The 15,443-nt window shown below is 39.8% G+C and overlaps 1 protein-coding gene across 4 annotated transcripts in view; it reads left to right on the top strand.

Moving 5' to 3' along the window:
• Positions 1-15,443, top strand: part of LOC139751534 (apoptosis-inducing factor 3-like) — a 64,288-nt gene that overhangs the window by 17,021 nt on the left and 31,824 nt on the right. The window contains exons 1-3 of one of the 4 annotated variants that reach the window (XM_071667048.1): positions 6,364-6,436; positions 13,348-13,438; positions 14,556-14,728. In XM_071667048.1, coding sequence (XP_071523149.1) covers positions 13,356-13,438; positions 14,556-14,728 — 256 coding nt within the window. In that variant the 5' untranslated portion in view covers positions 6,364-6,436; positions 13,348-13,355. Of the gene's footprint in view, positions 1-6,363; positions 6,666-13,347; positions 13,439-14,555; positions 14,729-15,443 lie in introns of those variants that run through there. The other 3 variants (XM_071667047.1, XM_071667049.1, XM_071667050.1) reach the window with 3 other exon arrangements.

Here is a 15,443-nt window from a genome sequence, read left to right as displayed (position 1 = left end):
TTGTAAAGACAACCCAGACTTCGTAAGTGTTAAGCAGCAATGGTATTTGACAGACGGGCTGCAGAGCGAGGATGGAGTGTTGTCAACTTGTGGCTGGCTGACACGGTGTGTTCACTTGCCTCTTAACTAGTTATGGCTTTGACAGACGGGCTGCAGAGCGAGGGTGTGGAGTGTTGTTAACTTCTCGTGGCTGGCTGACACGGTGTGTTCACAGTTACCTCTTAACTAGTTATGGCTTGTGAACTATATTTTGGGGACGCATGTCTTGTCCGTTAACTTTGAAGACTCGCTTGACTAACTCTCTCGCTGACTTGTTGTCAACAGTATTGCCCTTGGATCGCTAGGAATTCCCTCATAAAGTTTACACTGTCTGTTTTTAAGAAGTGCGATGACTTAGACAAGCGAACAGAAATACGACCAAGATGTGCAGCTTAGGAGCTGTTGCCGATGTAGGAGTAAGAAGAGTGGTGAGGTCGGGGGGGTTTTGGATACACGGGGCTCAAGGCGCTGCCTCCGTTCCGTTGTGCAGCAGCTGAGGTTGAGGCGTTGTTGTTGATAGGGTCATTTGGTGCTGCCGCACAGGGGTACGGGTACAGGATTTTGGAAAGGAGCGGGAGGTAAGATTGTTTGAATATAATCGTATCAGGTTCATTTTTCTTTCGTGCCCTTTGCCAATACTACATAAGATATATCTGCTTAATTTCTGTCAAAATAACTCCAGTAAAGAGCCGTGCAACATTGTACGCTGATGTTTTTGAATGAATGCGACGGACTTTGTCCGTAAAGATCTGAACGCTGTGGTGGAGGTAGGTGCATTTATGCCAAACTGGATAGTCTTTCTTCCGTCACAGTTGATCGCAGAAAGTTTTCGAGCCTTCTCAAACCAATGAAGAAGGACCTTACAACCCCAAACCTTCCCCTTATGGGCAACTTCCACTCGTCGTCAACAGTATTTTCATGTGTAGGAATTGTGCTCAGACAAGCACAATTCCTCAAGGCATCTCCACAAGTATGCCTGGCTGGTCCAATGGTTATTTCTAAAACAAATTAAAACAGTTTTAAGATAGAGTGTCTGGTGGACTTTAGTACAAGAAATTATTTAAGTAATTTGTGTTACAATCTTTTTGGATTACTTATTCCCATAGATTGGTAAATTGGTATTACGCATGTTCATGTGAAGGAAGGATGTTTAGTTTTGGAAATCATACGGTGTAGACATTGTGATAATTTGATATATCTTTTAGATCGAATGACTGAACGTTATCTCCTAGTGTACGATGCATTCCTTTTAGCACGATAATGAGAACTATATTTCAGTTCTTCTGAAGCCTTCTCCTTCCTCATCACATTCGTAACTTTTTGGTGTGGGATGGCAATAGAGAGAATATTGCTTGGTCGCGACTGGTGCCATCAATGTTAAACCTGTGGTCCTTAGTTCTCAGAGGTGGTGATCCGGGGGGGGTATTGCTGCATTTTTCTTGTGGTGGTTTTCAGTGGTTGAGTCGGCTTTTGGTGTGTTCGTGTATGTTGTTGCCAACCAGTGACCCACTGTATAATGATTCCATTGCCCACTTCCTCGCTTATTGATTCACTCGCAGTGTACACCACATGTGTGTTTTACATTGTGTACACCACAATTGTATTTCTGAAAAATTCAGGAAACTATAAAAACGGCGACTAAAGGGTAGAGGGTTTCCCTACCACCCGGACTCCCCCCCTCCACACACACACACACACACCTGAATCTGCCCGTGAGAGGATGCGTTCCCGAGGTCCTGTGTTATTGCTGTAGAAGAAATGAAGTGTTGCTGGGTCCTATGGTGTGGCTGCAGAAGGGATGAGGGTTCGCCAAGGTCCATGAAGATATTCCAAGAGAAATGAGGTGTTGCCGGGGGTTCCTGTGAGTCTTATACTGGAGGTAGGAGGCGTATCCTGGAGGCCTGCGGTGCTGCTCCAGGAGGTTGGGAATGCTGTGGTCCCAAAGACCCACACACATGGTGCTGCGGCTGAAAGAGACGATGCCGATAGTTCCCTCCGTGGCTGAAGTCTGTCCATATCTGAGAGCATGTGTTCTGGTCCAGGGGCAAGGCCGAGTCCGTAGTGGCCTACGTCTGCTGGGCGTCGGTTCTGCACAGGAGACTTGGGAGTGTTGCGCTTGACTCGTGTGATGGTCGGCGCTGTGTCGCCACCTGGATATGCTGACGCGAACTAAAGTTGCTGTAAGCCATCTGGAGAGGCCCAGGAGAACTGTGATGGGGGAGGGGTTTCGCAGCGCTTGTAGCAAATCCTTGAATATAATATATATATATATATATATATATATATATATATATATATATATATATATATATATATATTTATATATATATATATTTATATATATATATTATATATATATATATATATATATATTGCGTGTGTGGGCGCTTATGTATATACATGTGTATGTGGGTGGGTTGGGCCATGCTTTCGTCTGTTTCCTTGCGCTACTTCGCTAACGCGGGAGACAGCGACAAAGTATAATAAATGAATAAATGAATATATAAGATGAGCCAAAGAAGAGATTGCTTGATTATGATATCCAGTTTGATAGCTTTGTGTTCGGAGGTAAAGGTTATAGACATTTTAATTGGGAAATGCGTAATTAAGGCCGAAGTTACTGAGTGTTATTAGAGGGTCAGGAGCAGTTTCATGTTTATGGCAGATTATCGTAAGATACGAAGATTAGTGATCTCAGTAATGGTAATAGTACTACTACTACTTCTTCTTTCTTTCAAACTATTTGCCATTTCCCGCGTTAGCGAGGTAGCGCCAAGAACAGAGAACTGGGCCCCTGAGGGAAATCCTCACCTGGCCCCCTTCTCTGTTCTTTCTTTTAGAAAATTAAAAAAGAATGATGAGAGGGAGGATTTCCAGCCCCCCCCTCCCTCCCCTTTTAGTCGCCTTCTACGATACGCAGGGAATACGTGGAAAGTATTCTTTCTCCCCTATCCCCGGGGATAGTACTACTATTACTAATAATAATAATGATAATAATAATAATAATAATAATAATGAAACGTTAGAAATGCCAGCTTTACTGATAATAGCCGTCAAAAATAGGGTTGTAATGGGTAGTGTGACACTTTGACAAAATATTTTCGTTCGGGGATAATCCTAGTGCGCGCACGATTAGTGTTGCCAGGGGGCCGGCCGACACTGAGGAGGGAGATCGATGTGTGCACACATCAGGAGGGTGTGATAAATGTGATTACCGTACCTTCCCATGATGTGCTTGCATCATTTTATTTAATATGGTGCTGATATAGGAGCTTCCTGAAGACTGACTGAATTGAATCGAAGTCATAGGAAACTAATGAAGGCGGAACTAACGTTAGCTGAGTCAGTATCGCTTCTGGAGAACCATCCTCATTAGAATTCTGTCTGGACAAGCCAAATAACTTTTTGAATCGGCTTTGATCCAGTGTCATTTCGACTGTGCTTGTGTTCATGATTTATTGTAGTAGACCCTAAGCAAATCAAGGGTAGAGTCCAGGTTAAGTACAGTTATAAGATAGACGCTTAAACCGCTCCTCCCAGAACTCATATTGTTTTCGATATATTTAGTACTGTTGATATACTCCTAGTAGAATACAGAGTAGAACAGCTACTATATGGGCACATGTATGACATCGTAAATGATAAGTCTCCCCCCCCCCCCACCCACCCTTCCCCTTGGTTATCTGAGTTGCAACGTTGATACGGAACTAGACCAAATGCCTTGTACTTACGAGAGGAGGTTTTGGTCAGAGTTTGGTTGCTGAGTGAGGAGTTGTAGAAGGTTGTAAATGTGTTTTTTTGATGCGTGTAACTGTAGGCGATTGAAGTGAAATGCGAGTTTAAAAGTCAAGTAATGGTATATGTAAAAAGACGTTGGAAATGTAGATTTTTGCAAAAAGCTGTCGAGTGAGAAAAGAAAATGTACTAAACTGTGTTATAGATATTGGGGGAGAGAGAGAAAGACTTAAAAGAGGTGACAGAATTTAAGTATTTAGGAACTCTAATGGGTAAGTTTGGTGATATGGAAGGAGAGACATGGGAGAGAGCAGTATAGGGTAGAAGAGTCATTAGGCCCCATAGTAGAATAATGTAGGGGAGACGTGTGATTATAGAAGTGAAGAAAGGATCAAGTGACGGCACAGTCCTCCCATCCCTGACCTATGCATCCGGAACTTGAACATAGAATGAGTCACAGGGGTCAAGAATCCAGGCTGTGAAAGGAATTTGTTTGAGTGGAGCATGTGGCATGACTAGATGGAATGAAAAAAAGTAATGAGGGGTGCATCAGAGGTTTGGCATAGCGGAAAATGCAAAGGGAATGCATTTGTGGCGTGGGTGAAACGTAATACTTTGTGGTGGTGGTTTGGGCATGTGGAAAGAATGCGAGACGTGGAAATTGAGAAGGAGAGTGTATGATAGTATAGTTAAAGGGGTTGGTGTGAGTGGAGGACCTCATGTGACATGCGGTAGGAGAGTGGAAGAGCATTGGAAGGAAAGAAATTGGGGAGGAAGAATGCGTGGAGTGGTATATGCGAAGGAGGCATATAAGGACAGGATTAGATTTATGAAAACGCTGCTGTGGCCACCCACTTGATGGAGTTCCGCAGCGAAAAGGCTTTCGAGATATAAAGAGAATAGATAGAAGTTAGATAACACTTTATGCATGACCAGAGGTTTCATTAGTTACTGTACTAGGTGTTTATTTCGGATGTTGAAGGAAAGTGTGTTGTGCGTTAGTGGAAGAAATCAAATAAAACCCAACGAAGAGCTTAGCTTTTTGTCGGGAGGAGAAACACGACAGCTGATCATGGTCGGGCTCTCGCTGCGCTCCAAATGCAGTTTCTTGAAACCATGGTCTGTGGGCCATCATCTGCCAAATGCAGAAAGCGAGAGAAGACCTTGACTATTTACATTTCTTAGAATGTGTGTAAAATCTTTTTCAACAGCATCTACGTTTAGTAGTGTCGTTTAAATACGTTCTTAAAAAATTGACAGGTGGTCGTGCATAAATGTTGACCAGACCAGGAATTCTCTTTACTGCAAGACTTTTGACTTGTATGGACGTAACTGTCTTATACAACGTAGATATTGTCTCCTTTGTTGTCGGATTCTTAAGTAGTTCTCAAAATTCCGCCCGTGTGTGTGTGAATTGTTTTTGCAAAACACGGTGTACTTAAGGCGGAGTAATAAAAAAGAAAGATGCATTTTAGTTGAAAGTATATTTCATTTCAAAAGATGTAAAAGCATATAACTCCTCTTGTCAACTGAACTCTCCTGCCTAACTCGTAAATTGGCTTCCAAATTAATCAAGAAATAAAGATAACTAGGAGTTTATTCCATGAATTACAGTAGAGTACGCTTCACCTAGTTCGTTTTCTATGAGCGTCTGGGGAAAGTGGTTGGTCATGAAAGTATTACATCCAACACAGTTCTTATATTTACCATCATGATTAAAACTAGTAAAGGTTTAGAATGAATAGTTTACTTTTATTTATTTAATGGTGATAAAGTCGATAACATTATGCTGAGACTACCATCTCTAAGGTCTGTCATCATGGAGTTGTAAATATTCTGTTGGAATGTGTGTGGTTAGATGTAATATTTATGATGTCTTACTGCGTTTGTGCCAACCGCTATTTATGAGTGACATATGCAACCCTCTCACATACATGCAATGAGGGTGTGTGATGTGAGAATTATGCTGAACAGCTGAGTGTGTCTCAGTGTGCCTAAAACTCAAATCAGCCAGTCAATCTCGCTAATGCAAATTCTAATGCTATTATTTTTACGCATTTTGTGCATCTGTGAGGTGAATATTGTTACTTAGAACTTCATTTTACATCTCTATAATAGATTGTGATATGTTTTGTCGAAGTTTTCATCTTATTTTAGTTCCTCTTTGCCGGACTTTTGATTATACACATTTTACGATACGAGGTTATAATTTAATTTTCAAAACTCTTTGATCCCTTCTGCATAATAGGCGTACTTAGTTCAACCTAATATCAACTTAGTTGTATTTGTGGTGCGTTATATATTACTTTACACTTCAAATAAGCTAGTCTTATAAACATTTAAGAACTTTAATATTAGATACGATATAAATGTTTCAAGAGAATGAATGAGTCGAGACGTCATGTAACCCCCATGACGCTGATTTGCAAAATGATTGATTGGTATTCTTATAGTAAAAGCGAAAGAGGAATCAAGGAAATAAGATGGAAAAAATATTTTAACCCTCCGGAGAAGATGAGGTATATTATATAGATCCAATATGAAATATTTAGAATCTTTTTGTAGTGAGGAATGTGCCGGAACTCCACAAACTGTGAGGCATCATACGGGTAACACTTGACTGAGCCAGAGGAACAAGAATTCGAACTTTCACTCCACGTAGGTAATTATTGCTATGACATTCCTCACTGGCGCTGCGAGGGTGTTGGTTGCTGCAGTCGGACGGGGCGCAGCCAGCCGTCACATTTGCAGCAAGGCTCAACACCGTCTTACAGCAGTGTGTAGCAGCCGTGTCCCTTGCTGGACCCAGTCCTGTCACGTGCGGAAAATGGGCTCCACGGTCTCTTGCCGGAGCGGCATCGACCGAGATTCTGACGGCAGCGCTGCAGAAGGTCAGCAACAGGTTACCGTCTGGTGGGGGGTGTGGCAGCTCATGCATTGCTTTCACTCCTGTCACAGACATTGATGAAATATGGCAGTCATTTTTTTCCTTTACATTGATGAAATATGGTTGTCATTTACTTCCTTTTGGATTAATCTATTCTGTAAAGGGAAATTTATTAATGTATTATTCAGTCATTAAACTCACAAAAAACAGAGGTATAAGTTTGTTGAGTATTCCTGCTAAATTATATGGGAGGGTATTGATTGAGAGGGTGAAGGCATGTACAGAGCATCAGATTGGGGAAGAGCAGTGTGGTTTCAGAAGTGGTAGAGGATGTGTGGATCAGGTGTTTGCTTTGAAGAATGTATGTGAGAAATACTTAGAAAAACAAATGGATTTGTATGTAGCATTTATGGATCTGGAGAAGGCATATGATAGAGTTGATAGAGATGCTCTGTGGAAGGTATTAAGAATATATGGTGTGGGAGGAAAGTTGTTAGAAGCAGTGAAAAGTTTTTATCGAGGATGTAAGGCATGTGTACGTGTAGGAAGAGAGGAAAGTGATTGGTTCTCAGTGAATGTAGGTTTGTGGCAGGGGTGTGTGATGTCTCCATGGTTGTTTAATTTGTTTATGGATGGGGTTGTTAGGGAGGTAAATGCAAGAGTTTTGGAAAGAGGGGCAAGTATGAAGTCTGTTGGGGATGAGAGAGCTTGGGAAGTGAGTCAGTTGTTGTTCGCTGATGATACAGCGCTGGTGGCTGATTCATGTGAGAAACTGCAGAAGCTGGTGACTGAGTTTGGTAAAGTGTGTGGAAGAAGAAAGTTAAGACTAAATGTGAATAAGAGCAAGGTTATTAGGTACAGTAGGGCTGAGGGTCAAGTCAATTGGGAGGTGTTTGAATGGAGAAAAACTGGAGGAAGTGAAGTGTTTTAGATATCTGGGAGTGGATCTGGCAGCGGATGGAACCATGGAAGCGGAAGTGGATCATAGGGTGGGGGAGGGGGCGAAAATTCTGGGGGCCTTGAAGAATGTGTGGAAGTCGAGAACATTATCTTGGAAAGCAAAAATGGGTATGTTTGAAGGAATAGTGGTTCCAACAATGTTGTATGGTTGCGAGGCGTGGGCTATGGATAGAGTTGTGCGCAGGAGGGATGGATGTGCTGGAAATGAGATGTTTGAGGACAATGTGTGGTGTGAGGTGGTTTGATCGAGTGAGTAACGTAAGGGTAAGAGAGATGTGTGGAAATAAAAAGAGCGTGGTTGAGAGAGCAGAAGAGGGTGTTTTGAAGTGGTTTGGGCACATGGAGAGAATGAGTGAGGAAAGATTGATCAAGAGGATATATGTGTCGGAGGTGGAGGGAACGAGGAGAAGAGGGAGACCAAATTGGAGGTGGAAAGATGGAGTGAAAAAGATTTTGTGTGATCGGGGCCTGAACATGCAGGAGGGTGAAAGGAGGGCAAGGAATAGAGTGAATTGGATCGATGTGGTATACCGGGGTTGACGTGCTGTCAGTGGATTGAATCAAGGCATGTGAAGTGTCTGGGGTAAACCATGGAAAGCTGTGTAGGTATGTATATTTGCGTGTGTGGACGTATGTATATACATGTGTATGGGGGGGGGGTTGGGCCATTTCTTTCGTCTGTTTCCTTGCGCTACCTCGCAAACGCGGGAGACAGCGACAAAGTATAATATAATAAACTCACAATCATCATTTGAAAGTTGAGAGGATTTTTTTTCTCGCCCAGATTAAATTATAGGTGATGGGCACATGGGGTGAAAGTTTAGAAAAGAATTTTTTTTTCTTGTCTGGGTAAAGTTGAAGAAGACAGGCATGTGGTGGGAAAACGATAGAATACTGTGTACAGTGTGTATAGGGTATGCTAATTTTTAGTGTAGTAACTGTAACTTCAAATTTTTGTAAAGTTGGCAGGGCTTAGAAGTAGAGGGGAATAATGAGATAAAAAAAAAAAAAAACATATGGTTGAGAGTGTAAGTAATACATTCATAACATTTTCGTTCAGATCTAGTCAATAGTGAATGAGTAGGAGGAATATCTATGTCATCCCGTCATTTTCTAATGTCCCCTTGCATCATACAGGGACACTAGAAAAGTGACTTCTTCAGATGGTTGATAAAAAGATAACATTTGGATTCTATAGAGTTTCATTCATTTTATATGGTGTATGTCATTTTCTAACACAAAGGAAGCCGTGATACAAAAAAACTTGCCCAAGTCAAAAAAATTCTTTTTTTTCCTTTATTATATATGCATTCCACTGAACCTTGCCATGCCTCACAATGTATGAATCTGAATGAATTCAAGTTTTGCAGATATGTTGGGTGAGTTCAGATGTCCACATAAATTTAGGGCATGAATTACTGCAGATGAGATATGTTTCTGACAGTCAAATCCATGTATCTCCATAGACATCTGAATCAATCACTCAAAGTGGTGTGCTTGTTTTGATAATGAAGTTTTACTAATAACAGAACCCACCATGCCTGAAGTGTTTGATAAGGCAGGTTATCATTTATTTTTTATTGGTATTTTACATCTTTTATTAACATGTTAACAAAGTTTTTCTTCTCTCATAGCTCTATGACTGACGATTTATTTGATATTGAAAGATTGGTATTAAGAGAGAAAATTTAAAATGCCACAGTCTGAAATCACTCATTACTGTGGCAATAATGAATCCATGAGAGTAAAACACTGTTCATAGTCTTAGAAAATTTCCATCCATTGTGTAGAATATTACAACTGTTAAGATTAGTTAGTTTCTTGATTCTAAGTTTAACTCATTCCCTGTGTTTGTGTTTATGATAAAGTATTTTGTAAACTGTTTTTGCTGTAACATGTGATCAGAATTTAGTAAAGTCAGTCATCCTAAGTCTCCTGCAGTAGATAAGAGATTAACACAGTCAGCTGAGGTCTTCCACAGTATCACCAAGGGATAGAAATATTACATAACAAATGCCATTGGATGCTGTATTCTCAAGATCATTATTGGATATTCTGATTTTATCATCATTAAGATTATTGCTTGTGCTAGTGGTTCTTACATTGAGTAATAGATGTGAATGTGATTGAACTTGTGGTCCAGTATATGTGCACTTTCATATTCTTAGCAACATTTTTAGCTATTTTAATGATGAATCTAGTGACATTTACAAATATGAGTTGGCAAAAATGCATATGAGCCATCCACCTTGCCTCTTATTGCACTTGTATTTCTTGTTATTTCTGCTTGCTTAAAGTGCATCTCAACAAGTATAAGTATATATACAGATCCTCTAAAAGACATCCTGTAAAGGGAGAGATCTCCCTGTGTTTAGTAACCTGACATGTTGTTTGAATACACAATGGAATGAATGCACTTGCAATACTGAAAAAGGCTTGATAAGCTACAAACAGTGAAAGCTACTTTGATTGCTCTGTACAGAGAGGGACATGCTACTCTGAGCAAGCGATGATAACTCCCTGCCAGTGGAGTATGAGACGAAAATATTTCTCCTGCTGTCATTATGAAATACATGATAATGAAGCAGGTTTAAACTACCTTCTTTGTTTACTGGTACTATATTGTATTATCAAAGGAAAAGAATGCTATTCTGGTACACCTCCATAAATAGAGAAAATCTAGTGAACAGGCAAATAAGAATTTTTTGTCATTATGCATTTTATGATGATAAAGCAAAATGATATTCCTATCACACATGCACAGGCATTACAGTTTTAAATTGTATTCTTGATGCACTGTATAAATTACCTTGTATTATTTTTCTTTAATAAGGGAATGATTAGAACGGGTATTTGAAGGTTTTTTATCATCATATATTTCATTTTGATAGCAAGGGAGAATTATATTCAACATATATCCCACTGAATGGAAGCTACTATCACTTGTAAGTAGAAGTAAGTTTCTTTTTGTACACGTTGTTCAATATTGCTTTCACTCATTTGTGGTTTGTAAAACCTTCTAGAGTACTGTAACTGTATTCATTCCTTTGTGTATTCAAGTAATAAGTCAGGTTGCAAAGCACAGGGGAGTACTACAAAGTTATCGCTCTTCTTAACTTGCAAGGTACTCAGGCGATTTGATGAGAGGCAGAAACTTTTGGCCAGAACCAAATCCATGGGTCTTGCTTACTCTACTGAGGCCACTTTTCATAAGAATAAGGATGAAGTAGGTTCTAGTTTATTTTCTGCCTCTACAAGGAGTGATTTGATGGTAAGGATGGAAAATTTAGTGAGTGTTTGGATGGAAAACCAGAATCAAAAGAGCAAGCCTTCATCATTTCAGTTGATTAAGAGGAGGGCTATGACTTCATATGAAGATATTAACTGAAGTTGATGAGAGTAGTCAGGAAGAGAGTTTTGGTGCAAGTTGAGGGTGGTTCATGCTCTATTATGTTTTTCATAGCATCTTTTCATAGCATCCGTGTGACTAATGTAGATGAGACTAGCTATTTTTTTAAGAGAATTGCAGCAAGGACATTCATTAGCAAGGAAGAAAGATATGTTGCATGGTTCAATGCATCCGAAGATCACTTTACACTTCTACTAGGAGGGAATGCTGAGGGCAGGTTTAAGATGAAACCTTTGCTAATGTTTTATTTAGAGAATCCTAGGACTTTGAAAGGCTGTGTAAAGTTTAGTCTACCATAATTTGGTGCTATAACCACAAGGTTTAGGTAACTCACATTTTTTACCGACTGGTTTACAAAGCTTTTCTGTCGAGATGTAGAATGCTGCTGTGATGATATAGTAACCATTCATCAAATAAAGCACCACTTTTTTTCCAGTAACCTTCACTCCTACTTCACTAGTGCCTCTTGCCTTCTTCACTTCACCAGGATTTTCAATGTCATTTGATTCTGTCTGATGTACCTCAGAATTGGCAGCAGTTCATGAATCAAATAGTCTAAATTACATCACAGTAGAGAATGGTATATTTATAGTTAGCTGTTTCAGGTTGAGTCCACACATCAGAATAATATGGATGAAATTTTAGGTTTGGAACATAGCCCTGCTTTCTACTTGGGTTTTTATTGCTTGTGCAGTGACATTCCCCAAGAATGACAGATCTTCAGGAACATGACCACATTATTATGTGGCGGACACCTGTACCCTTTTGTATATGGCCTGTGGAAAAAGGATTAACCTTAACGGTTACTATAGTGCCTAAGTACCAACAGTTGCAGCTCTGCTGAGTAGCAGCTAGTAATTTTGAAAATGAAAAAGGAAAAGATACATGTTCAAAAATTTCATGCCTCGCTTGACAAATCAGAAACGACACTTTGTATGGCAAAGCACTCCATTCTGACTTCTGTAATGCATTAAAGTGCCAGCACAACATTTTAAAAAACACTAAAGATTGTTGTTTTCAATCTTTATACTGGACAGTGAAATTACTAAATAAGGAATGCCTAATGCTGAAATGTAGGTCTAAATCGATAGTTTATGAATTTTTTTTTTTTTTTTTTTCCGCTGTCTGCCGCGTTTGCGAGGTAGCGCAAGGAAACAGACGAAAGAAATGGCCCAACCCACCCCCATACACATGTATATACATACACGTCCACACACGCAAATATACATACCTACACAGCTTTCCATGGTTTACCCCAGACGCTTCACATGCCGATTCAATCCACTGACAGCACGTCAACCCCGGTATACCACATCGATCCAATTCACTCTATTCCTTGCCCTCCTTTCACCCTCCTGCATGTTCAGGCCCCAATCACACAAAATCTTTTTCACTCCATCTTTCCACCTCCAATTTGGTCTCCCACTTCTCCTCGTTCCCTCCACCTCCGACACATATATCCTCTTGGTCAATCTTTCCTCACTCATTCTCTCCATGTGCCCAAACCATTTCAAAACACCCTCTTCTGCTCTCTCAACCACGCTCTTTATATTTCCACACCTCTCTCTTACCCTTACGTTACTTACTCGATCAAACCACCTCACACCACACATTGTCCTCAAACATCTCATTTCCAGCACATCCACCCTCCTGCGCACAACTCTATCCATAGCCCACGCCTCGCAACCATACAACATTGTTGGAACCACTATTCCTTCAAACATACCCATTTTTGCTTTCCGAGATAATGTTCTCGACTTCCACACATTCTTCAAGGCTCCCAGGATTTTCGCCCCCTCCCCCACCCTATGATCTACTTCCGCTTCCATGGTTCCATCCGCTGCCAGATGCACTCCCAGATATCTAAAACACTTTACTTCCTCCAGTTTTTCTCCATTCAAACTTACCTCCCAATTGACTTGACCCTCAACCCTACTGTACCTAATAACCTTGCTCTTATTCACATTTACTCTTAACTTTCTTCTTTCACACACTTTACCAAACTTAGTCACCAGTTTCTGCAGTTTCTCACATGAATCAGCCACCAGTGCTGTATCATCAGCGAACAACAACTGACTCACTTCCCAAGCTCTCTCATCCACAACAGACTTCATACTTGCCCCTCTTTCCAAAACTCTTGCATTCACCTCCCTAACAACCCCATCCATAAACAAATTTAACAACCATGGAGACATCACACACTGATGAAAAAGTTCAGAAGTGATGAATGCTATATCATTGCCATTTAAAGATAGCTATTTCTACATTTGTAGATCCTATTACTTTTAGGTAATTTAAGCATTTTTTGTATACACAGATCGAAAGATGAGCACTGAGAGCAAAACCAGCAGTGGAGAGGACTTGGTGGAAGCAGTGATCTGTCGTGAGGAGGAGTTGCCAAAGGATGGGTGAGAATCTAATGAATTCTCTTTACAGATTTATGCTGTCTCTCTATCATCCCAGCTACAGTTGTCAGAAGTATGACTGAAGATCCATTTTACCTGGATGTCACTCTCATTAAACTAAATGTAGATCTAACCTTATGTGTAAAGGTCAACAGTGAGTTGTTACTGCTTGAAGGTTAAACTTGGAATAAGGCAGAGATGAGATTTTTTTGTTTATTTCATGTAAACACCTCAAGTTTGCAGTGAGGAATTTAGTACTGATTTTTGAAAAGTGTATGTAGAGTGCATATGATAGGTATTGATAAATGAGATAATGTTGGGAAGTTATGGAACTTTATTATGAAACTTGATGAATTTAAAGTTTAGTATAAGAAGAAAGAGATCAAGATCTGGTTTGTTCTGTACTAGCATTCTTGATGTATTGTAGGAGAGAGTTGGGATTCAAGTAAAGGGATACCTAAGTACACACGTAGATGAAAAGAAGAGAGATTAAATTAGATGGCGCATACGTCAAATATGTATCACTGTTGTTAGTGTATGGGTATGTATTAGAGTAGACTGAAATTAGGTTACTGTGCCTTGGATATGAAATTTTTTATATGTTATTGCTAATGCAGATAGACCTATGTAATATTCATCTCACATTTATAGTGCCATCATCCTTCTTGCTCTGAGTAGGTGACTGAAACCTCCTGATAGTTATAATTGCACATTTGCTTTTACTTCGAAAGCTTTCCACTTTATTTCATTTACCAGCCTTGGTTCCCTCTTTACTTGTTACCATTTCTCATTCTTTTAAACTGCTTTTCAACAGTGGTAGATATTTGGTTACAGGTGAAATGAAAGGAAAAATTGAGCTGCAATTCCCTCAGTAAGGCACTTGTAATCTTAATCATGTAAGACACTCGAAATCTTAATCTTGGTAGACCCTTATGGTAGTTTTGTTCATTATAGTAACAGAATTGAGACCACATTATCATGCACTGGGCCAAGTTGGTCATGTCATCAGTTCTTAAGCTTTTCATCCTTTTGAGTATGAAATTTGAACTTTCTTGGTATATTTCAAATGTAAACTTGATTCATACAATTGCAGTAATAGACAATTGAATTATTTTTACAGGATGAAAGCATTTGAGATGGAGGGTGGCAAAGTACTGGTTGTTCATCATAAAGGTCACCTTTCAGCGATAGGTAGCAAGTGCTCACATTATGGAGCACCATTAGAAAAAGGTGCATTGTGTAATGGGAGAGTGCGTTGTCCATGGCATGGTGCTTGTTTCAATGTAACCACAGGTAAGTGAGATGTTTATGTAGCACCTAAATAATTCTTTTTGTATATGATTTAGTCCAACAAAGTGTCCTTAAATGTAGATAGGTGTTAGTGTTAGGCACTAAAGGCTAAGAAGCGGCACTAGAGTTCATTAGTTATGGTGACTATACTGTCATGGCCACGCCCTTGAGGGAGTTTTTATGATAGAACAGGGGTCAGCGATTTAGATTGATTTAAATCACAGCTGTCATATGTATATATCAGAATGCACACATTTGCAGATACCATTCACATCCCTCTCATTCATGAAACCCACAATGTTGAGCTCCTTCCATTTTACCAAATATTCTGAGTTACTGGAATGTTCTCCACAGAATATAGACAGAGTATCTCAGGTTACACAAAATACATGGAAGGATGGAGAGCAGGTTGTGACATGCAGAATGTTTTTACTTTTTTTATGCTTTCCTGTACATTTATGTTTGAAAGGTGTGATGTACACATTACACATGACAGCTTGAGAATGGATGTGAATGAATGAGGCCTTTTCTTCACTTGTACCTGACACTACCTTGCTACTGCAGGAAACTGAAAAAGTAAAAAAAAAAAAAAAAAATCTAGGGGCTCATGTATCCTTAATAAAAAGAGAGGGAAAAGTAAACTGATGTACTTGCTAATGTTGTGTGAATAGTTTAGTTTGATTTGATAGTACAGTAAACGTGCTTTATTTCCTTGATG

The sequence above is a fragment of the Panulirus ornatus genome, chromosome 11 (genome assembly GCF_036320965.1).
Source record: "Panulirus ornatus isolate Po-2019 chromosome 11, ASM3632096v1, whole genome shotgun sequence".
In the NCBI taxonomy this organism is placed as follows: Eukaryota; Metazoa; Arthropoda; class Malacostraca; order Decapoda; family Palinuridae; genus Panulirus; species Panulirus ornatus.
This window is presented reverse-complemented; position numbering and strand designations above follow the sequence as displayed.